At 41.3% G+C, this 23,581-nt stretch overlaps 2 protein-coding genes across 2 annotated transcripts in view; both read left to right on the top strand.

The window, feature by feature from the left end:
* The first annotated feature begins 649 nt into the window (after positions 1-649).
* On the top strand, positions 650-8,587 carry LOC122351620 (ras-related protein Rap-2a). Its single transcript, XM_043248828.1, has 2 exons — positions 650-3,261; positions 6,599-8,587. The coding sequence occupies exons 1-2, from the start codon at positions 2,948-2,950 to the stop codon at positions 6,834-6,836; spliced, it is 552 nt and encodes a 183-aa protein (XP_043104763.1). The 5' UTR covers positions 650-2,947; the 3' UTR covers positions 6,837-8,587.
* A 3,703-nt stretch (positions 8,588-12,290) lies between these two features.
* Positions 12,291-23,581, top strand: part of LOC122351456 (FERM, ARHGEF and pleckstrin domain-containing protein 1) — a 33,971-nt gene continuing 22,680 nt past the window's right edge. Inside the window, 2 exon segments of the mRNA XM_043248536.1 lie at positions 12,291-12,428; positions 14,229-14,416. Of these exon segments, the coding sequence (XP_043104471.1) occupies positions 14,246-14,416 (171 nt within the window). The 5' untranslated portion in view covers positions 12,291-12,428; positions 14,229-14,245.

Raw genomic sequence — 23,581 nt, 5'->3', positions numbered from 1 at the left:
ACATCTTCTTAGAGGAGCTGGATGGGCTGCTGTCCTCTTCTGTGGAGGATGGCCTTATTCTACAGACTTCCGCTCACTTCTTTCTTCAGTTGACCTCAAACGCTTTACCTCTGCAAGCTCGCACCGACTCGGTCTAATTCACACACGCAATTGTACTCCTGGCAATACTCTGGTAAAACAGCTACTCATCTCCCGCCATTTCTTCCTCTCATTGTGTCTTCCTGAATTGATATACAGTACATAAAATAAACAAAAGGCAACTTTCTCATATCTTTGCTTTAAATTGTAGATACAATTTCTGCACTTTAAAAAGCCTGATAGCAGCAGGCAGCAATGATTTACGACGCCGTTCAGTCTTACATCACTTAACAACTAAAAGGACCCTGCCTAAACACCGTTAGAGCATGTAATGGATGCAAATCATTATTCGTAATAACATTGCTTTTTCTTAGTATCCTCATCGCCGTAACATGCTGAACCAAGTCCTGCGTGATGCCAGTAATAGAGCTTGCCTTTTTAATAAGATTATTAAATCTGCCCCCAAAAAAAAAAAAAAAACCACTCATTCATTTTAATATTTTAGTTCAAGAATATGAAAATATTCCACCACAACCATCAACAATTTCCTTTATTTCTTTCAAATAAAACAACTTTAAATACATATAAATGGACGTCGAACAATGGAAAGTGTTAAATCTGAACAGTTTTGTGGTAAAAAATAAAAATTAAATTAAATTAAATAAAAAAGGATTTACATGGAATGTAACAACTGTGACTGAGTGATTTTAAATATTGGTGTTTCATTTATTTATGTGATTGTTTCTGTACTGGGATTTACTCGCTGATAAGCTGTCTGTATATCATATAGATATTAGCTACTGAATAAAATATTGACTGTTAACTAAATAGATACACTGTGCTTTGTTTAACATTAATGAACTGGTTGAGTGTGATCTTTTAGTCTGAATATTTTATTTTTGCAGCCTGTGTATAATAGTCTATTGAAATTGTTCCGTTTTATTATCGTCTCAAACACACACAATGCCGCAGGGTGAAAGTTTACTTTACTTAGACATGTTCGGAACACAGATATCCTGGAAAACAAAACGGCACTACGCGGTTGCTAATGTCCGTGAAAGCAGTAATTACCGAGCCGAGCCACCTACACGAACCCCGTATACCGCGTGTTTCCATAGCAACGACATCCGCCGCGACTCCCGATAGGGTGCGCGCGCAGCCGCCGCTATTTGGGGGGTTTTCGCCCAAACGTTTCCTTACGTCAGTGACAACCGGCTAGTTTTGACTCAAGCGGAAACCCAGCTTCGATGTATATGGTGTCTGGGCGCGGTTTCCGGTAGTCGGCCGGCTATTGGGCGCTTCACGGATCCGTTAACCGACGAGAGCGCTGGCTTCGCCTTCTGTACGGAAGCCGAGACGGAAGAGGCGCAAAAATGTCCGCTTTGATCAAATCGCCTCATTGAGTTGGATCTTTTAAATGAATCATTTAAACCGCTTCACAACATGGAAGGATTTCTTTACTGAATCAATCCGAGCAGTTGTCGAGTCAACGACTCATTGAACCTTTTTAAGCATGAATTGTATGTTAATACAATCATGGCGGCATTAAACCAATACATACATAAAAAATTGAGACTTAAAGGTTATAGGCCTTTTGAGTTATTGGAACGTATCAATTAATGCTCACAAATGAATGATCATCTACAGAAAACGTATACAAGACGATACAGTTTTTGGTTGAACCTTATTGACACTTTATCAGACTTCTTGAAATCCTGAGATCTAGGCTAATAGTTACTTGTTATCACAAATTAAATACAATACAATATGTTTTTAATAAAAAATAATAAATAGATAAAATGAAAATTAAGTAAATTAAAGCTAGGATATATGTTTCTGCTACGTTAAAACGTTATAATAAAGTTACATAGCCTACCTATTTTATTTTGTTTGCGAAATAAGTTTACATTTTGGGTTTACCCTGTATCTCAGTTCGGGTGATTAAAATGTCGCGATTACGTTTCTAGTTTTATTCTGAGGCGGAAATAAATTACATATCTATATCCTTTGTGGTTTTCCCGGCTTATTAATCTTCTCGTGTGATCTTCGCTTAGTAGGCTATTTTGTCTTCTGTCTACCCTTTTTTATGTCTATATTTCTACAATATTTTACTTGTTGAACCTCTGTACAGCACCTTAGTCGGCAGTTTTTATACGTGCTATATATAAATACATTTTACACAGTAGACTTAAAAAATGGAATCATAAAACCTAAACAATCGCCATCAACCTAAAAAGTGAAGAGGAAAAATAAGAAATTCGTATCGTTTCAAGAAACCGGCTATCCCGTTAATATCAAGGACCTAATTACGTCGTGACGAAAAAGAATCAGTGAGTCGCCCTTGAACTGATTCCTTCGAATGAACCGCTTGAAGTAACCGGTTCGCCAAAAAGACTCGGACTTCACAATAGTGGAGCGGCGCGGCGGAGGATCCCCACCCGTGAGCATGGCGGTGTGCTAGTGTATTAATGAAGACCGGAGGGAGACGACGGAGACGGAAAATACTAACATGCTTCACATAATCAGTTTTTAACGGACCGCGTGTCAGTTCACCGATGCCAGAGGCGGTCCGCTGGGTTTCTCCGCGCAGTCTTCGTCTACTTCTATAGGATGGGGAGCTGAGCAGATAAAAAGCACAAGTTATTGGCGACCGCATCTCCCCAGCCGTTCTCCCCGTCGTGAATCGCAGGCGCGCGTGGGCCGCCGGTGCTCCGTGATCATGAAGCGCTGCTGCGGGAAGCGCGTCTTTGTGCGAGGCGTGTTTACGTCCGCGGACAGACTCGTCTAAACGCCCTAAACATGAACGCCGTTGTCGCGCCGAGCGCCGTGTGAGTTTATTTTGATTCGTCGAACCCTTCAGACCGGAGAGATGCGTGAGTATAAAGTGGTGGTCCTCGGTAGCGGCGGGGTCGGTAAATCCGCCCTTACCGTGCAGTTCGTCACCGGGACATTTATTGAGAAGTACGACCCGACGATCGAGGATTTCTACCGCAAGGAGATCGAGGTGGACTCGTCGCCGTCGGTGCTGGAGATCCTGGACACGGCGGGCACGGAGCAGTTCGCTTCCATGCGGGACCTGTACATCAAAAACGGACAGGGCTTCATCCTGGTCTACAGTCTGGTGAACCAGCAGAGCTTTCAGGACATCAAGCCCATGAGAGACCAGATCATCCGAGTCAAGAGGTGAGCGCTGACACCGATTACCGTGTCGTCTCGCGCTCCGCCGCTGCTGACATGTCGATGAAAACGATCATCTGCCAGCGCGCGCGCGCGCGTGTGTGTGTGTGTGTGTGTGTGTGTGTAGCTGGGCCTCTACAGGCCTGTTGCTCCAGCCTTGATGCGCTGCATCCCGTGTTCAAACACACTGCCGTCTGCATGAAAGATTCATGCTCGAGCGACCCGCGCTTCAGGTGCCGCTCTCGTCTGTGTTCCAGCGACTTTGTGCTCTGTCTTTTCATCTGTTTGAATCGTAAAAGCCTAGTGTGTTTCAGTCCGTAGCTTGCGCGGCTTCGAAGCCTCTCTGGATGCTCGAAGTTGACAGTTCAAGCTTTTAGCTGATTTAAGAAGTGAGTCTTTCTCTTCCAGGAAAATGTTCAGACGTACAACACGTTTTTGGACTTATTTGGGCACGCCCACAACTACAAAGTGATTTTTTTATGATGGATAGATAGACAATTCATCATACTTCATCTACGTCCCCTACTACCATATATATATATATATATATATATATATATATATATATATATATATATATATATATATATATATATATATATGTGATAAAGGCCAGTAGGCTATAGAGACGTGTGTGTTTTCACATGTCAGGGATGTACTGCTGAAGCTGTGACCTGTTCGTTGTGTTCAGATCCTCTACTCAGACGTTCCCTGGTAAACACAGTTCAGAAACTGCAAACGAAGCTCTCCACGCTGCTTTTAAAGCGCCGCTCGTTCGACAGCGTTTCATGTAAGCAACAAGTGGCGGAAAACGATGCTAATAGAATTCAGTTTTAAAAAGGGATTCTCATAAGAGTTCCCCAAGGATCAATTAAGATCCCGCTGAAAAACCGGATCCTTCTGGATCCCATTAGTATCCTTTAGGATTGGCACCGAGATCCAGGAGCCGTCCATTACCAACAGGAACTTCACTTATCAGGGACAGCAAGTTAATTAAAGATGATAATTAGGGGAATAAAAGCGATTCCGTTAATCCCATCCTCCTGGTCAGTTTCTAACTCAGACTCCCTGGAGCGGAAATCCGTTCACACAGACCGACGACGACGACGACGACTCCTGCGCGCGTTCCCACGCAAATAATGTACATCCGCGCTCTCACGCAGAGGGATGCTTCTGCCTTCACGAGATATTGAATAATTGAACGGCATAAATATTTCACAAGTAAAAGCGACGCATAATGAGGAGGAGACGGTGGGAGTGAGACGCGTCCGTCACACCTCGGTTTGTTCTTGTTGGAGGATGAATGAGACGGGGAGAGAAAGATTTAGAAGTGCACGACTACGACAGATGATTGGCATGGCCCATGTTTATACCAGAACAAATCATCAAAAATCTAATTAATACTTTTTTTATTATAGGAATGTTACGGTTGCATGCGTTACACTTAAATTTACAGTAAAAAGCACATTTCACAACTGATATAACACCAACCTACAAAAATACGTTCTATACTACTGTTTATTAATTAAAAAAAAACTATATAATGGCAAACAGTGACGTTGTTTTTTTAAGTGCTGATTAATTCAAAATTATTCAAAATAAGTTTACACATCTGTGTGTATATTTAGTGTGTACGTGTTAGGGGTGTCACCATATTAGATTTATAGGTTTATAAGGTTTATATATTAAATGTATTTATGTAAATATAAATATATACATGTAAATACCCATTCAATAAATATTAATACTTAATAAAATTAATAATTAATAAAATACTTAAAATAAATGTCGTCAAAATATATCACACGCACACATATTATGTAAACAAATACTTATTTTGGATGTGATTAATTGCGATTGACAGAATTTTTATATTTTATTTTAACCTAGTTCAACAAATGAAAGTAACACGTGCAACTTGAATGATGCTTCAGATATGCAGCTCGCAGATTATTACCTGTTGATTATTACTGCATCACAACGACGAAAGCCAGCGCGATATTTAGGGAGCAGAATATGGTAGAGATTTGGAGGTTGGGATTTTTTTGGACAGCCCCCATCGACACCAGCTGGGACACCCGAGCTCTGCAAGTCAAGCAACACTAAAATGTTACTAAAACGGTTTTAGCACAGACGCGCGACCCATTTTTTTAGTTCGTGACCCACAAATGGTGAGAACGGAGAGACGGCGAAGGCCTCTCAACCCGTGGCGTCATCGGTGGTTTGTTAATAACAGGGCGTGTTTGTAAGGGGCGTGGCTCCGGTGGCCCCACCCTCCTCATCCTCCCTTTGACCATGATTAGTGGTTTGTGGGTGAAGATGTTCTCCTCTGGCCTTGAGGAAGACTCGCGCTGTGTGTCTGCCGTGAGAAAAGCGTGATCCCGTTTTGAGATAATTCAACTCAAATGTTGTGAATGTCGTCGATACGTTTAAAGATTTTTGAATGCTCTTAATGTCAAGGTTACATTTCTGTAATACGGCGAAAACAGTAATATATCATTGCTGATTATAGTAGTTCTCTTGGTTAATATCTTGTAAAATGTCATTTATTCCTGTGATCAAAGCAGAATTCCTAGCACCGTTATTCAGTGTCACGTGATCCCTCAGAAATCTTTCTGATTTACTGCTCAAGGACCAGTTCTTATTATTAGCGACGTTGAAAAACCTAATATTAATATTTAATGTTAATATTAAATATTTTTAATATATTAAAAATATTTTTGGCACTTTCGATCAATTTAACGCATCTCTGCTGAATAACAGTATTCATTTCTTTCTTTTTTAAAAAAATCGATACAGCCTAAAATTTTGTACATGGAAAATAAAAATACTAAAAACACTCATTTTCTTTCATACAATGTTTTATTAAGTCAGGCAACATATAAATAAATACTAGCTCATTCTTTCTTTAAAATGGCTTTGCTGTGCATGACTTCCTGACAAAGCCTACACTATTTCCTTTAAAATATTGTTTTATGCATCTTAAAGTGCATGTACAGTACAGTATCCAAAAGCTGCATTTGCAGATAGTAGGTTAATGAAATAGTTAACTATTTCTTCTAGTGCACATTATAAAAAGGAAGCGAAAAAATTGTTATATACTTTTTTTATAAGCGTATTAAAATCTGCTTCATGTTCCGAAGGTATTGTTTAAAATCTGTATGTGAGTTCTTTCGCATTTTTGCATGTTAAAAAAGAAATATGTACCTCGTGTGGTGTCAAACTTCTCATCTCAGGTTCGATCTTCTGTGTTTTTGCATCCGTGGCATGCATTTTGATAGGAAAGGCGATGTGGGGCTGGGTGTGCAAGCGGCTGAAGTGTGGCGCCCGTGTGTGTCCGCAGGTACGAGAAGGTTCCCGTGATCCTGGTGGGGAATAAGGTGGATCTGGAGAGCGAGCGGGAGGTGTCCGTGAGAGAGGGACAGGCGCTGGCCGAGGAGTGGGGCTGTCCGTTCATCGAGACCTCTGCCAAGAGCAAGACCATGGTGGACGAACTCTTTGCCGAGATCGTACGGCAGATGGACTACGCGGCACAGCCGGATAAAGACGATCCGTGCTGCTCCTCCTGCAATATACAATAACCCCCCAACACACACACACACACACACACACACTACAGTAGCTTTGATAGACCTTCTAGTGTCGACGGTTTTCCATCATTCTGTATCTGCAGACTGACAGTTTTTTTTTTCTTTTTCTCTTGTCACTTTAAATCCCGATTGACTCGACCGCAGGAAGAGAGAGCGCTTGCCTTAGGTTTCACGGCTCCTGTTCGAGCGGGATCCTTGAGTGGCCATGAGGCGGACTTTTACGTTCTTGGTCTTACGGTATTGACGATTTTATCTGAATTAGTTGTCACCAGATCAAAGAGAGAGAGAGAGAGAGAGAGAGAAAACAAGAGGGTTCTTAGCCATATGCTTGATATAGCCATATAATCATTTAATGAAGACTTTAATTGTCCGTTTCTTTGGGAATCGATTCCTCAAAGCCGTCGTTTTTCAGCAGTGTCTCATCTGAAACATGAAAAGGTAGAAAAACGGTGAGAGGACTATAGCTTTGTTCCAAAAACTAGTTCGCCGCCTACTTGGAGAGCATGTTGCCCAAAGTATGTTTGCCTATAGTTTCCCAGAATGCACCGCGGCGAGCTCTGAAAAATTTCGTCCGGGCGTTTGCGAATATATTCGAAGCTCATTCCACTCCATGATATTTTTTAAAGTAAAATTGCAATCACAATACGGGTTTGCGTAGTTATCGAATCACAGGCCGTGGTTTAAATGCATGGATGTGTGTTAGATGTTTCTGAGTCAAATTATGATCAGTTATGATCAGTTTAAAAAACAGACGACGAAGGAGAAGCTTTAAAGTAAGCATGAGGCGCAAGTTATGATTGTATTGTGCTCCCTGTGACTTTTTCGAGGGGCAAAACAAAGATTAATAATTCTTCGAGTTGCTAATTCGTACAAACGAACAAAAAACGATACTGTCCCGTCAAATCGTCCCGTTGGCTCTGTAGTAAATGAGCAGTGAGGCAGCTCGGTAGGTTTTGGAACAGAGCTCCCGTCAGAAGTCAGCTTTAGGAGACGAGTTGAGAAGACGGCGACTCTTCATTAGCGTCGCGGCGGAACGATTGTGAACAAAGAACTCTTTGCGACCGAATTGGAGACGCTGTGCTTTGCGCCACTAGCAGCCGTTCTACTAGAGTATCCACAGAGACCACCGTTCATCTGGGGTTTTTAGGTTTGCTGAACATGTCGCGTCGCGCAGCGTGGGACCTCTCGACTCCTCGATGTATTTTGTTTGCTGTATTGTCGAATGTTTGACGGTGTACATCCCATGTCTGCGTCGCCATCCATCGAGAGACTTTCGATTGCACTTTTTCCAAGCAGGAAGGTCAGCTCTCCGAGCGAACGGAACGCGGTGAAGCCCTGTCTCTGATTGGACGGGGACGCGTCTGGACACGGGACTAATTTCTTAGTCAGCTCATATGGCTCTTTCTCTGTCTCTCTCGATTTGTATCACCCTCTTTCTCACGCGTCTCTTCAGCATCTCAGCCCTTTTCTACACTCGTTCTCAATCTTCTGCCATCGATGGTTGTCCGGTCCCCGGTTCTTCTTGGTTTCCTCCTCCCGGCCGGGTTCGAAGTTGGATCTCACGGCTGAACATATAGAAGTTACGGAGGTGTGCGAGTGTGTGCGTTTGAACAGAGAGCTCTGAGTCAGTATTGATTTTATATTTTTTTATGTGGACCCGTGCTCAACTCTCCTGAACGACTGAATGGTGACACTCTTTTTTTTGTATGTTTGGCACCTAAATAAAGTGCATCTGACACTCACACGCTCCGCAGTGCGCTTTCTGTGTTTTTCCTGTGTTTTTAAACCCACACGCTCGCTGTCCAAACGTGTGCCCGCTTTATGAATAAGATATGTTTGAGCTGAACGTGTTACGCTGAAGGACAAGAGTGCATCCTGCAGTTTGTTTGAATATCTGCGCGCGCACACACACACACACACACGCACACACACACACGACAGGTTCTGGCTTCCGTCAGCCAGGTTTTGTTTATTTGATGGCTGTTGAACTATTTCGTTGTGAACGATATAAGTTACGTAACATTTAGCAGATGCTTTTCATCTAAACTGACTTTAAGGTGCCGTAGAGGTTTTCTATCTTCATGAAAGTTTTACACATGAAAGACACGAATAGAGTTTTTGAGATGAAGACTCGTTTCAAAAAGTGCATTTCTACAACTGGATGTGTAACAGCAGTGTTATTGGAGTATCACTTATGTACTATTATCATTTTATATATACATATATTGTAATAGGATATTTTGGTAACACTTTAGAATAGGTAACACTTATTAACTATTAACTATGACATTTCCATAATAAACTCTTAATTTGCTGCTTATTAATAGTAAGATGGTTGTTAAGTTTAGGTATTGGATAGAATAAGGAATTATTTTAATAAATGGCCAAATATTTAGTAATATGCATGCCAATAAGCAACTAATAGGTGTAACCATAAAATTAAGCATTACAGATATTTTTATATATAATTTCTGTTTTGTTTTCATTTTTAACGATTTGATAATGTTGTGTTTTTGTTATTTAAATTTGTATGCGTATTTTTTTATTTGTATTATTTAATAGCGGTTATTTTAAGTTATTCTAATGAATAAAAATGAGATCTTAAAATGATTTTTTTTTTTATTTTAATAAAGTTTTGGATTTTATTTCATATTGTTTCAGTTAATATTTATTTTGTAACGTTTTGCTTAATTTTTCTGTTTTTGCTAATAATAATAATATCCGAAATCTAATAACAAAACGCACGGGCAAAGCTATTTTATTTTGCATCAGCGTAGTGCTTTACAAAAACATTTGCGCGTTTATTATTTATCGTTTCTATTCAAATGCATTTCTGTTCAAATTGGTGTATGTTTTGAGCACAAGTAGTTCTGATTAAACCTGACTGTAGCATACTTAAGTTTACCAATGTATTATTGCATCCTGTGTGTAGTGCACCAGTGAAAAAAATGAGAAAGGTTAAGGTTTTGAATGTTTTATGAAAGATGCATTTATAAATGCTGCATTTATTTCATGAAAAAGATCACTGATAATAATTAAGCAGCAAATCAGCATATTAGAATGATTCCTGAAGGATTATGCATTAAATAGACACTATTTATTTTGATCGTCCTAATTATTCCAAACTTTTGACTAGCACTGTGCCATAAAATATATAGCATGCTCTATACTGAAACATGGTGTTTAGTATCAGAACGTCTATGCGAACAGTAAGCTGCTGTTTAAGGGGCTAAATATTTTCCTGGACTCTCTGCCCACTCGCTGGACGCAGGAACGCAGGGAAAAGCAGCCAAGAGAGGACATGGGAAAGGGACGGAGGACATAAGAGCACAGCGGCGAGGGGGAGACTCGCACACCAGCGTGAGACTTATTGCTGGGTGTCATGGCAACCGCATGGCAAACACACTGCAAATTTCACACTCTAATTTGCAGTGATTTGATTGGCCAAAAATAGTTAGTGGGGGAAGGTTCGGACACACACCATCTATCAACATCCGTCAGGACCCGAGCACACCTACACTTAGCTCCTGTCATACGTCAGGCACCCATCTCTCCTTAGAAACCTGCTTTATGAGCGGCGTGAAGACACACGACTGCCCGCAGCTTTCAGTGAGTATTTGTTAATGGGGTTTAAGGGTCCTTTGGAGATACAGGCAAAAATACAGTCTGTACGATATCCCACTTTTCTTTTTTTTTTACTGTATGTCTGTACATCTAGGCATTCAGAAGGCTTAGTTGACAAAGAAATAGCAGAGAGTAACTAGACATTGACAAGGAAACGGCCCGGGAAGAGGAAAAGGACATGCATCGAAAGCAAAACATGTTTTAAGATCCATATATGCAGCTGACCCAATATATATATATATATATATATATATATATATATATATATATATATATATATATATATATATATATATATATGTTTCTTTTTTTATAAAAAGGAATGAAGAGCTGAGAGACAACAATAGGGATGATTAGATGATTGTACACACACACACACACACACACACACATATATATGTATATGTCTATGTGTGTGTGTGTGTGTGTGTGTGTGTGTGTGTATATATATATATATATATATATATATATATATATATATATATATATATATATATATATATATATATGAATTGAAAAGTAAGACATGTGGAGCTAAATTATTAAACTTTTAGATTTTATTTAAATTATCAGTTCAGCTAAAGCAGTTGGTAACACTATGTAGTCTGAATTTATGATATATTATATAAGGGTATTATAATGAATGCATAATGCATTATATAAAAAAACGTATGTTATATCATCTTGTTAATAGTCATAAGAACTGTTTTAATGTATTTTGACAGTAACTTATTTGTAGGTTTTAAGAGTATGATGATTTGTAGCACAAAGTGAACACGTATCCACTTAAGTTAAATCAATTATATTTCTCATGATTGTTATGTATTATGAGTCTCATACCCTGTTGTTTTTCTTATGCTACTTTACTTGAAGCCATCAAAGACAACTTGTAAGTACAGTAAAAAATAATGAATACCCGTAAGAGGTCCTTAAGAATAGCCTAGTGAATGTATTATAAATATGGACTTCATAGAAAGTGTTACCAAGGAGTTTAAAGGAACGGTTAATAAATGAACATTTGCTAAAAATGCGTTCACCGTATTTCAAGTGAGTTTGTTTCTTCTGTGAAACAGATTTGGGGAACTCAGCATTGCATATTGTACTCAGCAAAGTGTCCTCCTGTGCGAATGGGTGCCGACGAAACACATCCATCATTAAGACGCCTTAACTTTCAAACCCCTCCAAACCCCACAATACTGCTCCCTCCAGTCGTCTCGTCTGAATCAGGGGGGAAATCTGCACAGAACAGACACGAATACAAAGAGACAGGGAGAGGACCTTTTCACTGGAAGAGTTACTACTCAGTTAGAAGTGATGCTTTGAAGTTATACATGTCTTGATGGATCTGTGTCTTAAAGCCACACAGCTTTTCCTTTCACAAGAGGTTAACTGATGGACCGGAGTGGTGTATGGACTCTCATCCTGACGGCACCCATTCACTGCAGAGCATCCGTTAGTGATGTGATGCTACATTTCTCAAATCTGTTCCAATAAAGAAAAAAAACTAATATCATTTTTTATTTATTTATTATTTCGTTGTTGTTTTTTTTTAAATAACAACAATTGTAACTTTTTTTTTAAATTTTACATAATATGTAAATGTCACACAAACATGCAAATTAAGTGGCTTTCAACATTATATAGTTTATACCCACTTAGGCAGAAACGGACCGTACCGGCTGCCCGTAGCTCCTAGCTGGACTGCGTTACGGCGCGTCGCTCTGCAGATGGCAGCACGTGAGCGCGCGTCGCGTCGGCTGTGAGGTCTCGGGTGCTGCTTGGATCTGTGCCGTGTTCAGTCAGAGTAATCCCGTCTCTCCAGCCGGCAGACATGGCGACTGCGAGGACGCTCGTCTGCTCCGCGACAGGCTGCGTCTGAAGCGGCTCCGCAGCATCGCCGTCGCGCCCGGCGCACTCGCGGACGAACGCGCACTTGCACGCGGCGGATTTATAACCGGGGTAAGCGTTTGGACGCTTCTTCTCATTCACCACGGTGCTCCGCGCTCGGAGGAGATTAAAGGGGTAAATCTAGACACAGATTTGAGCCTGAGAACTGCCGTGACATTGCTGAAGCTCCGTGCCGTTATATTCCCGTTATACACCGACGCGCCCTGCTACGGCTTTATCACGAACCGTTCACTTGATGAAGGCAAGCGGGGAAGACATATCGAAATAAGACGTTCCTCTACGAGGACCTTGACGTTAGTCGTCAATAGACCTGTTCTGCGCTTTGTTCAGTCAAACCGCACGCGTACGACGCGACGGACGCTCCGTTTCTATTTTCCGTTTCACCTCCCCACTCGGCCTGAAACAAAATCAGCCCTAAATGCGAAACGCGTGCGTTCAGTGTTAGCTGTTCGGAAACAGGCGATGGAAACGTAGGCGGTTTTCATTCATTTCAACGCCGCGAGGTGAGGCGACGCGCAGCCCCGACGCGCGCCGAAAGAATAAAAATAACGCGCTTCGAGGACGAGCCGTGCCGAAATACCCCTCGTTTAATTCATTCAGGACCGCGGTCTGAATTGAACCGCGGAGGTTATCAAGGTAAACAAAGGTGAATGGGTTCAGGGGATGGGGTCCGGTTTATATCCCGCGGACACAAAGCCCAGGAACTTCTCCGCGTTCGCGCTCTGCGTTCTTAATTAAACGTTGCGGCTTTATATAAAATCTGAGTTTCGGCTGTTCTGATGCGTTACGCATGTGGCGGCTTGGTTTCCCAGCCAAACAAAAGACAGCCGCGTCTGAAGATGTAGCGTCGCCGGCAGCGCGGATGGTTTTTCCAGGGCTTTTGGGGCATTACTGAATGAATGGAATTTTTTAAACACTACTGGACAGCACTGGCTGTGTTTCAGCGGATATGTTTTTATTCTTTCACCCCCCACTCCCTCTGGATGAACCCCCGAGAGCGGATCCGCGCTTTATTGCTTCCCTCCGAGGTGTTTTATTGATATCAGCCCATAAAACTAAACAGCCCAGTTTATGTCAGGGGTCTATTTTTTTTTTACAGTGCACTTTGATTTATTCAAATCTGCTTTTACAAACAGCACTGATAATAATAGTGTTCATGTGTTCACCACTAGACTATATTAATAAAGCGCAAATGTTCGTCTATTCATTTTTGCCCATCCTAAGCTAAATGAATAAAACCTCTCTTTTTATTGATGGTAGTCCGTTAAACCAAACAGCCCAGTTTATATCAGAGGTCTGTTTTTACAATGCCTTTGCTTCATTTAAATCTGCTGTTATGAGCCGCACAGATATTAATGATATCGCGTGCGTAAATGCATACAGCGTGACTAGACTTTATTAATAAAGTAAAAATATTTCATTTATTTATGGCCTCATGAACAAAAGAAATAGCACTGCCATACTCTCAGGAAAACAAAAATGCAGTTATTTTTTTATAAAGGCATACGTGAGCACGGAGCAGTGCATTTATTTGGAAGCTTCTTTTGAAGATTGCTTAGATTAATGTTATTGCATATTGAGAAGCCTAGGTGGACATCTGATCCACTGTGTTTGTTGTTATATATTCCTCTGGTTTCTCTCTCTCTTTCCGGTCTCTCTCTCTTGACCCTTGGTCTAAGTGATGACATCAGTGCTCTGGCATGTGTGATAAACACTGAAAATGATGGGAACAGAGAGGGAGAGATATGAGAAGTTGGATCAGTGCAATAGGTTCATTGTCTGAGGAGAGCACAAAAGCATCAGAGCGAAAAGGCTTCATCGGAGTGTGTCGTTGGTGTGTGTTGTGTGCAGGCTGAGCCGGGAAGACCATGGCGGAACGGGGCCAAGCGTCTCTGGCGGGACAGAGGTTAGGGGCTCCGGAGACTCTGGGGATCAGCACCCTGGAGCCCGGGCACAAACCGCCCGCCATGCCGTCTGGACGCCCGGTGCCCGTCAGAGTCGTGCTGCTGGATGACTCCGAGGAGATTTTTGAAATATCGGTGAGTTCGTTTTCTATAAATCTCTGCTGTTGTGTTTCCAAAAGCGGTCCCTTCTTGGTGGCTTTTTCAGACCCAGTTTCATACTGTGCTTTTGGTTTAATTTTGGTCAAAATTGCACCACATCGTTCTTTGATTGCACTTGAAGCCTCTCTCGGAACGTAAACTGGCAAATCGGTTAAATAAAAATGTAAATTCCCTCTCTGACGGTAGGTGGCCCTTACTAAAGCAAGCTCTGAACATGTGCCTTAAAGCTGAATCTGACTGGTCGGCAGTGAAGATTTGGAAACATCTTGAAAAAAGTTGTTGTTTTTAAATGTTATGTATGCAACTCAGTATAATACCTAAAATACACATTTCTAGAAATTGTTAATTAAAATATATATATATATATATATATATATATATATATATATATATATATATATATATATATATATATATATATATCGAACCAAAAATTGTGTAACATTTGGTATACTTTATTTTTGGCAAAACATCCGATGTTTCGGTAGTGACGGCAAATTTTTCGTTATTGACTCTAATGTTTTGGTAGCGACCGTGTCACATTACAGAATTTGAACTAAAACATCACTAAAACATGCTGAATAAAACAAAATGAAAAAAAATGATGTGTTTTTGTCACTACCAAAGCGAAGATATGTTTCAGTAGTGGCAATTTTAAAGAACAATACCCAAGAAAAACCAAAGATGCCACAAATGTTTTGGTGGTGATTGTTTGGGACCGTGTACTTTAAACGTAGCTCAAAGACGCTGATCATTACGTGGTCAGCTGCCTAGAACAGTTCTGAACAGAACAAGGCGTTCCTTAAAGGAATAGTTCACCCAAAACTGAAAAAACGAACCTATCGAATGTCTTCTGAAGCGGGGCAGTAGGTTCAAAAATACTGAGTTTCAGCTTCTTGGCTGACTTTTGACTCGCAACTAACGTCAAGTCCGAATTTTTGCTTGATTTTTGCTCTATTTTTTATAGAATGTGTCGGGGATTTTAGATTTTTGGTCCAATCAGGGGGTGTCTGAAATAAGAAGGCCACACTGATAGTTTTGAGTCACTTGTCTGATCTGTGGGAGGAACATCTGTAAAACAGGCCTGTCAAGTCTTGTTTCGCTCTTCAGGTGGGCATTTCTGTAAGGATGTCACGTTTCATAAAAACCAGAAGTAGGAAGCAGCAGATTATGGCTCACCGGTGTCTTCAGTGGCGCAAACAGCCAGTTTATTTCATTCTGCGGGACGCGTTGGCTTCGACAATATTTAATTGCATCCGTAGAGCAAGCGGGAGGTTGATGATTAAATATTTAAAAAATAGTTGGTTCTCAATTTCTTCGTGGGTTTAAGTGAACGTCAATAAAAGAAAGAATCGGAGAGGCTGTGTGCAGTCTGTCACGGAGACCATTTGATCTGTTCGGAGGAGTGCTTATCATTTTCATGACAGAAACATTTCGTAGCGTCTCTACTGAACAGGATTGCGATTATTAATAGAGTTGGTTGAGCTGGCTTTATTAGCTGAAGGTGTGAGACAGGTTTGTGAAGGAATGCCAGAGTGTTTCTTGAAGGTGTTTAGCTGTTCTGTGAATAAATATAGAGCATGCCTGTGCGATCCAAATCTAAAATTATATGTTATTTTTTTCTCGTAACCTGCAGCATTGCAGAACTGTGAAACCACAGAGAGCTGCGAGGCATTGTCCTAAGGTTTGCTTTGGCTGGGGTTCAGCTGCTCTGAGTTCAGCACGCACACACACACACACACACGCACGCACGCACGCACTCACACACACACACACACACACACACACATATATATATCATATTGCAATGCACACCTGAACCGGATGATGTCATTTGTTATAATATCACCTTAAGAAACATTTTTCAATGCCATTCATTTTTCAGAATTGAATGTAATTTAATGCATTCTTGCTGAATTAAAGAAAACAACCATTTTTACAGTCACTGTAGTGTATGTGATGTGGGTTTTACCGTATCTATATTTCATGTGTGCTTTTGACATTGATGCGATCCGGTAGAACCTGCGATCTCAGACCCAGTTCAATTCATTGCTGCTATACGTCAACGTTTTTAGGTCAAATATGACATAAAGCGCCTTGTTTTGGCTGTTTAATAGTAATGGGTGCCATATACTGTCTTGTGCGTGACATGTTTTTTGCTGAGTTATTGTGTCAGTGAGAGTCCCAGCATGAAGGATCAGCCCTGACTGAAGGGTGTGTTGATTATTGATCATGTGTGTGTTTGTGTAAGAGCTCAAGCTGAGTGTCTGAGTGAAGATGATAAGGTCTCTTCCTTCCTTCTTACTGACTCAATCAATACGTCACTTAATGCAATGATGAACTGAATAAACAGTGCTCTGAGTCATAATCATTGGTATCATTATGTGGCCTTTCTGTCTTTCGCTTATTGCATGCAGTTTTTTCTCTTTTTTGCAAAATACATTGTGATAAATAGTGAAGTTATGACTAATATGAAGATATGACTAATATGACTACAAAATAAGAAAATCTATTTATATATATATATATATATATATATATATATATATATATATATATATATATATATTTAAAAAAAAAATAAATTATATATATATTTATATATTTATATATATATATAATTTATTTTATTTTCAGCATTTATTATTTATTTATTATTTATTTATCATTCCTTTTGTTTTGTCTTTTTAAATGTCTTCACTTTCAAACAGTAAACCATCAAGCCTGTTTTGACACGCTGGCGAAATGAAAGAAAAGCGCAGCTGGTTTCAGAGTAAATCACAGCACTGTTTCTTCATTTATTGTGAATTGTACTACTTCATCTTCACCTCAGCACTGAAAAAGATAAATCAGGTCGCTGACACACATTCACACAAACTTCCGGTGTCTCTTCTTACTGACCTTTATCTGGCTGGTGAGGAGCTACAAATTTTAGACGCGAAACTGGGACATCTTGCCGACAAACACAACTCTATTCGTGCACTCACATGTAGGTGAGAGAAAAACAAAATGCTGTCAGAAAAGCACTTTTGAGGCCAGTATTACTAACTAAGGGTGCAAACTGTTAAAACAGTAATGCCATGTTTTCACTAAAGACTAATTAGCGCTGAAGAGGCGTGGCCACAGTTATTTTTGCGCGTGACCTAATTAAATATGCATTTGTAGGAGTATTGAAATGAATCAAGCTAACGTTGGTGCTCGTCAAATTACCAATATTAAAGCACGACTTTGCAATGGCTGTGATTATTGCTGCTTGAGAAAGCACTGCAGAGAGCTTGTTTCTTCCACATGTATGTATTCATTTGGAAAGCAGGAAGAACACATTTTCTGAGCGTATCATTTGTCTTTATTTATTTCTTCCGCTGGCTCTACTTGGTACCTTTGATGCGTCTCGATGCCGTTTTCCGACAACGCGCACACGTGTAATACATGTGTAATTCGCACTGATTCGCACGGTTTAGTAAATCTGGCCCATAGAAGGAAGATACTAAATTATGTAGGCATACATTTGGCATTTATCAGGTTTATCTGTGACCTCCAGGATAGCATCTGTGTGTGTGTGTGTGTGCGTGTGCGTGTGTGTGTGTGTGTGTGTGTGTGCGCGGGAGCAAAACGTTCCCACTGTTGTCCTCATGTTCACATCTGGTTCTGACATTCACGGAGGATGAGCTCTGCATTCACACACATTATGAGGGGCGCTTCATGGAACAGATGCCACTTTTCCAGTGTTTAAAAATTAATTTCTGTAATATTGAACAGACTTGAGCCAACTAAACACATTGCCAGTCAAACGTCTGGGACCGACGAACGCGTCTCATCAAGGCTGCATTCATCTGATCAACAACGCAGTAAAAAGCATAACCATAAGAGTGAATTAGCTGAAAGGCTGCAGTTGACATCATGATTAATGGCTCTTTAAGTACTACATTTTATGAAAAGCTTAACAACAGGAGTTTTGACGCAAACTGTCTTTTTTGTTTTCTAACGATGCTTGGGAAAGTTGGGAATGCAGGCTTCGGGCCTCGGTTTTGTGAAAGGAAAGCGTCTGCAAATTCGTATAAAAAATATAAACCGTTAAAGCTGCGTTTTTTAATGAAGCAATTAACGGATAGCAGTCATGAAAATTAATAAGCACACTTCTTCTGTCCATTTTTATACCTCCTTCTACAATTTTGGGGCGATTAGGCAATTCAGCCGTGAATTCATGCCGTTAGTTAACCAAGAGGTTTAGTCATTTCCAACAGATGGTTAACCGTTTTGGTGAATTTTAATATGATGCCAACTGTGTGGGGCCTGCTTCTTCATAAAGTGTTATAATACAGCATTTATTGTGTGGATTTGCTCATGCCTACCGTTCCTTTCTCTTTGTTTTCTTCTGTCATTCTCTGAAACAGACCGTCTCTTGATGAAAGCGGTGTATCTTGTTTTCGACCACAGCCGCTCTGACTATCTGTTTGCTTAGCACCGTGTAATTTGATGTGAAAGTCCTGCAATTATCTCACATTCTTTAGTTTTGACTTTCTGACTTTACCGGCATTCCATACATGACAGATATTTCTTGCACATTGTGTTTGGTCGCTTCGGTCCAGTCTTGCTGCATGGAGAGGTATCGCTGGTCACTGGCTTTGTCAACAAGCTTTAGCAGAAAAATCATGCTTGACCAATCATGAATACGCCAGCTTGACGAGCGTGATAATTCGTGCCCCCTTTTTAATTTACGCTATCATTCGTATTATTATTATTTATTTCTTATTACGTTGGATCCATAATTACATATTTTATATCATTAATGTTATATTATCTGCAAGTACAGTTTTTGTTTCATAAATACTTTTATGAATACAAGCAAACTTGGTATGTGTCATGAACAGCACCTCTGTGGCTCTCTCCGACCACCACCGGAGGGAGCTCTCACCGGAATACTAAGACTACATTTCCCACAATCCGTGCACCTTGGGCTGATTACAGCCACCAGGTGTTCCGTGATTATCCAGCCCTTATAATGGACTCTCTCACGCCTCTCATCGCCTATCGTGGTCACCCGACAGCATCCAGGCTTTTGATCAGCTCAAGGAAAGGTTCACGACCGCCCCATACTTCATCACCCAGACCCCAATCGGGAATTCATAGTTGAGGTAGATGCATCTAATGTGGCATCGGCGCCATTCTGTCTCAACGTCACGGGCAGCCAGCAAAACTTTTCCCTTGTGCTTACTTCTCCCGCAAGCTTAATCCTGCCAACGCAATTACGATGTGGGGACAGAGAGCTCCTCGCCATGAAATCAGCCCTCGAGGAGTGGCGACACTGGCTAGAGGGAGCCAAACTGTCATTCACCGTACTCACCGATCACAGAAATCTTGAATATATCCAATCCGCCAAGCGTCTAAACTCAAGACAAGCCAGGTGGTCTTTATTCTTCTCCGCTTTGATTTTAAAGTCACTTACCGCCCAGGGTCAAAAACACCAAAGCGGATGCTTTATCCAGGCAGTTCGAGAATATCCTCAAGAATCCCTCATGAACCCATCCTACCGTCAGCCCGCATTATCGCTCCAGTCCAGTGGGACATTATGACCGAGATCACAGAGGCTCAACTCTCCGAACCAGTGCCTTCAGCCTGCCCCCCTAATCGAACCTACGTACCACAAGCGTTACGACAAAGAGTTCTGCACTGGGTTCATGATACCCCCAGCGCCGGTCATCCAGGCATCACAGCCACTCTCCAGCTAGTTAACAACCGTTTCTGGTGGTCAACCATTCGTTCAGACACCATCCACTTCGTTCAACAGTGTGAAACATGCAATATCACCAAGACCTCCCATCAACGCCCAGCAGGACTCCTTCAACCACTACCCATACCGAAAGACCTTGGTCGCACATAGCCATAGACTTCGTGAACCGACCTACCAGTCTCCAACTCCTTCACCACGGTGCTCACAGTCATAGACCGGTTCTCTAAGTCATGCAGATTCATACCATTGCCCAAACTACCCACAGCCTGGGAAACCGCCGAGGTCCTCTTACAACAGGTATTCCGCTTTTACGGGTTACCCGAAGATATTGTGTCTGATCGCGGCCCACAGTTCACCTCTCGAGTCTGGCAAGCATTCTGTTCACAACTAAACATCAACATAAGTCTCACTTCAGGTTATCACCTCAATCCAATGGCCAAGCCGAACGGCAGAATCAAGAGCTGTCACAATTCCTCCGGAGCTACTGCCACAATAACCAACAGGACTGGAGTCGTTATTTAGTTTGGGCTGAGTATGCACAAAATTCTTTAAGGAAACAATCCACTGGACTCACTCCTTCCAATGCGTTCTGGGCTATCAACCGCCTTTGTTTCCTTGGTCCGAGAACCCTCAGCACTGCCCGCAGTCAACGCATGGCTACAAAGAAGTGAGGAAGTCTGAATACCGCCCACGCCCATCTCAGAGGAGCTGTCAGAAGGTTCCAAGCTCAGGCTGATCGTCCATCGCCGAGATGCACCCGAGTACTCACCTGGTGACTGGGTTTGGCTATCAACCCGAGATCTCCGCCTCCGATTACCCTGCAAGAAACTGAGTCCAAGGTGCACGTGGGTCCCTTCAAAATCATCAAGCAAGTTACACCAGTTTCATATCGTCTTGACCTACCTGCTAATTACCGCATTGCCTCTACTTTCCATGTCTCACTGCTCAAACCCGCCGGTGGTCCGGGAGGAGAGGGACCAGGAAGAGGTTGCTACCAACGACCCCTCCCTTGATCATCGACGGCGAGGAGGAGGCCTACCAGGTTCGAGAAATCCTGGACTCGACGCCGAGGCAGAGAACTTCAATACCTTATCGACTGGGAAGGCTATGGACCCGAGGAGAGGTCTTGGATACCTGCTCGAGACATTCTCGACCCCACTCTCACTGCCACCTTTCACCATGATCATCCCGACAAACCTGCTCCCAGACCCCGTGGAAGACCTCGGCGCCAAGTCACTCCTCGCTCCGGAGCCGCTCGCAGGGGGCTCTGTCATGAACAGCACCTCTGTGGCTCTCTCCGACCACCACCGGAGGGAGCTCTCACCGGAATACTAAGACTACATTTCCCACAATCCCGCACCTTGGGCTGATTACAGCCACCAGGTGTTCCGCATTATCCAGCCCTTATAATGGACTCTCTCACGTTCTCTCATCGCGGGTCTTGTTTGTGTTTACTGCAATTCTGAGCGTTTATTCCCGTGTTTGTTTTCCTGTTGCCGACCTGTGTCCTGTTTACTCTTGTGATTGATATCTGCCTGCCTTCTGACCTTCTGCCTGTTATCGCTTTACGTCTCTTGGATTTCCTCGTGTATTATCGTTTGTTCCTGTCTGACCCTGCCTGCCCGACCACGATTAAAGCTCTGTCGCAAAAATGGATCCCCACGCCTCCGATGTATCATTACAGTATGGTGGTTTTAAAATGTGGTATTTTATGTGTAAAATCTTTATGATCTTTCGACTCTCATGTACAGATGAGGTTATGCTTGCAGTGGATCCTTTAAAACACATGACTGATATTATTCAAATGGATTCATTTTTGGTATTATAAGGAAAGAAAATAATGCTTTTTTAATAATGTGCAACATAATGTTTCACCCAGATGAATATGCTGACTCAACTTTAATCCATTCACAGGTTCATTTCATCATTTGCTCCAATCAGGGGCGCAATTATTAGTTTATTAAGATTTTCTTTTTATTTATTTAGCTGTATAACACTCAGTTGTTTAAACAGTGCGTTAGCGCTGTGTTTTTCGTGTGTGTGTGTGATGTGATGCGTAGTGACATATCTTTGAGGCGGATGCAAGCATGGCAAAGACAGTCTGACACAACAGAGCAGGGACTATATCAGTCCCTTGCTGTTTTTGTGTCTGTACGCCATTCTCTGGAAAATATCTCAGATCTTGCAAACCGAGAGGGCTGAACAAATGTTTCAGGGTGATTTTCCACCGACTGAACACTGTTTCTGCAGGGCTGAGTTAATGAATAGACTACACACACACACACACACACACACACACACACACACACACACACACACACACACACACAGACACACACACTCACACACTCACACACACACACACACACACACACAGACACACACACTCACACACTCACACACACACACACATGCCTGTGGCATTTTCACCCGCTTCTGTTGTCTTGTGACCTCCCAGTAATTGACTTGGCTCATGTTAACTAGATATAATGGGTCGGTTCTGTTTGCAGAGTGGAAGACAAAGAGAGAGAGAGAGACAAACGAATGTGTGCATTTATCTTTCTTGGCCAAGAACATAACGCTGTGACTACAAAAGGAGTGCATATTGTGGCTTTTAATCTGTGGCTTGCATTAATGTCATCTTTGTGCTTGTGTAAATTCGCTTTTTGTAAATTTGAATATATATATATATATATATATATATATATATATATATATATATATATATATATGAAAAACAGACTGATAAAGCTGATAAAATCAGGAGCAGACCCAATATTTGTTCAATCAAACGCTGCCTATTAAGAAAAAACCTTCTCCTAATAAGACAATATATGTATATTTGTAGGTATGAGAATGAATTATAGTCCACTTAAGTGTGCTTCAAAGAACACACTTTTATGATACTTCAGTAAATCTTTAAAAAGCGCACTTATGCCAAATTAAAGCTTGAAAGAACATTTCAAATCATTAAACAATATGTTGCCATGTATTACAGAAGTACACTTGTTTTAATGTGTTGACTAACATACTAAGCAGAGGTGACACCTAATTTTAATTTTGTTACATATATTTGATTTTACATTTAAATTAATATACATTGAATGATCTAAAATTCCAAAATGTATAATCTAAAATAATAATCGTCAGGCAGCTATTTTAAGAACTCTTTGTTTTCCACCCTCTTCTATTCTGTTCAGCTTTCCTTTCTGATGGTCTTTGCCTTGCGACTTTTTTTATTTTTATCAATCCCGACCTCTGTCTCTTTTTTACCACTTTCTGTCTCCGTCTTTATGATGTGTCTGCACACCGTGAGATGAGGAGCTACTAATCTGGCCCCTGGTTATGATAACCATGGCAACTGTGCAACCTTCCATGGGAACCGGATGGAATGTTCACGGGGATGGAAT

The sequence above is a fragment of the Puntigrus tetrazona genome, chromosome 9, assembly GCF_018831695.1.
Source record: "Puntigrus tetrazona isolate hp1 chromosome 9, ASM1883169v1, whole genome shotgun sequence".
Classification (NCBI taxonomy): domain Eukaryota; kingdom Metazoa; phylum Chordata; class Actinopteri; order Cypriniformes; family Cyprinidae; genus Puntigrus; species Puntigrus tetrazona.
This window is presented reverse-complemented; position numbering and strand designations above follow the sequence as displayed.

Coding starts and splice junctions, on each gene's coding strand:
- LOC122351620 (XM_043248828.1), top strand. CDS start 2,948: ATGCGTGAGTATAAAGTGGTGGTCCTCGGTAGCGGCGGGGTCGGTAAA. Junction 3,262..6,598: donor CAGATCATCCGAGTCAAGAG/GTGAGCGCTGAC, acceptor GTGTGTCCGCAG/GTACGAGAAGGTTCCCGTGA.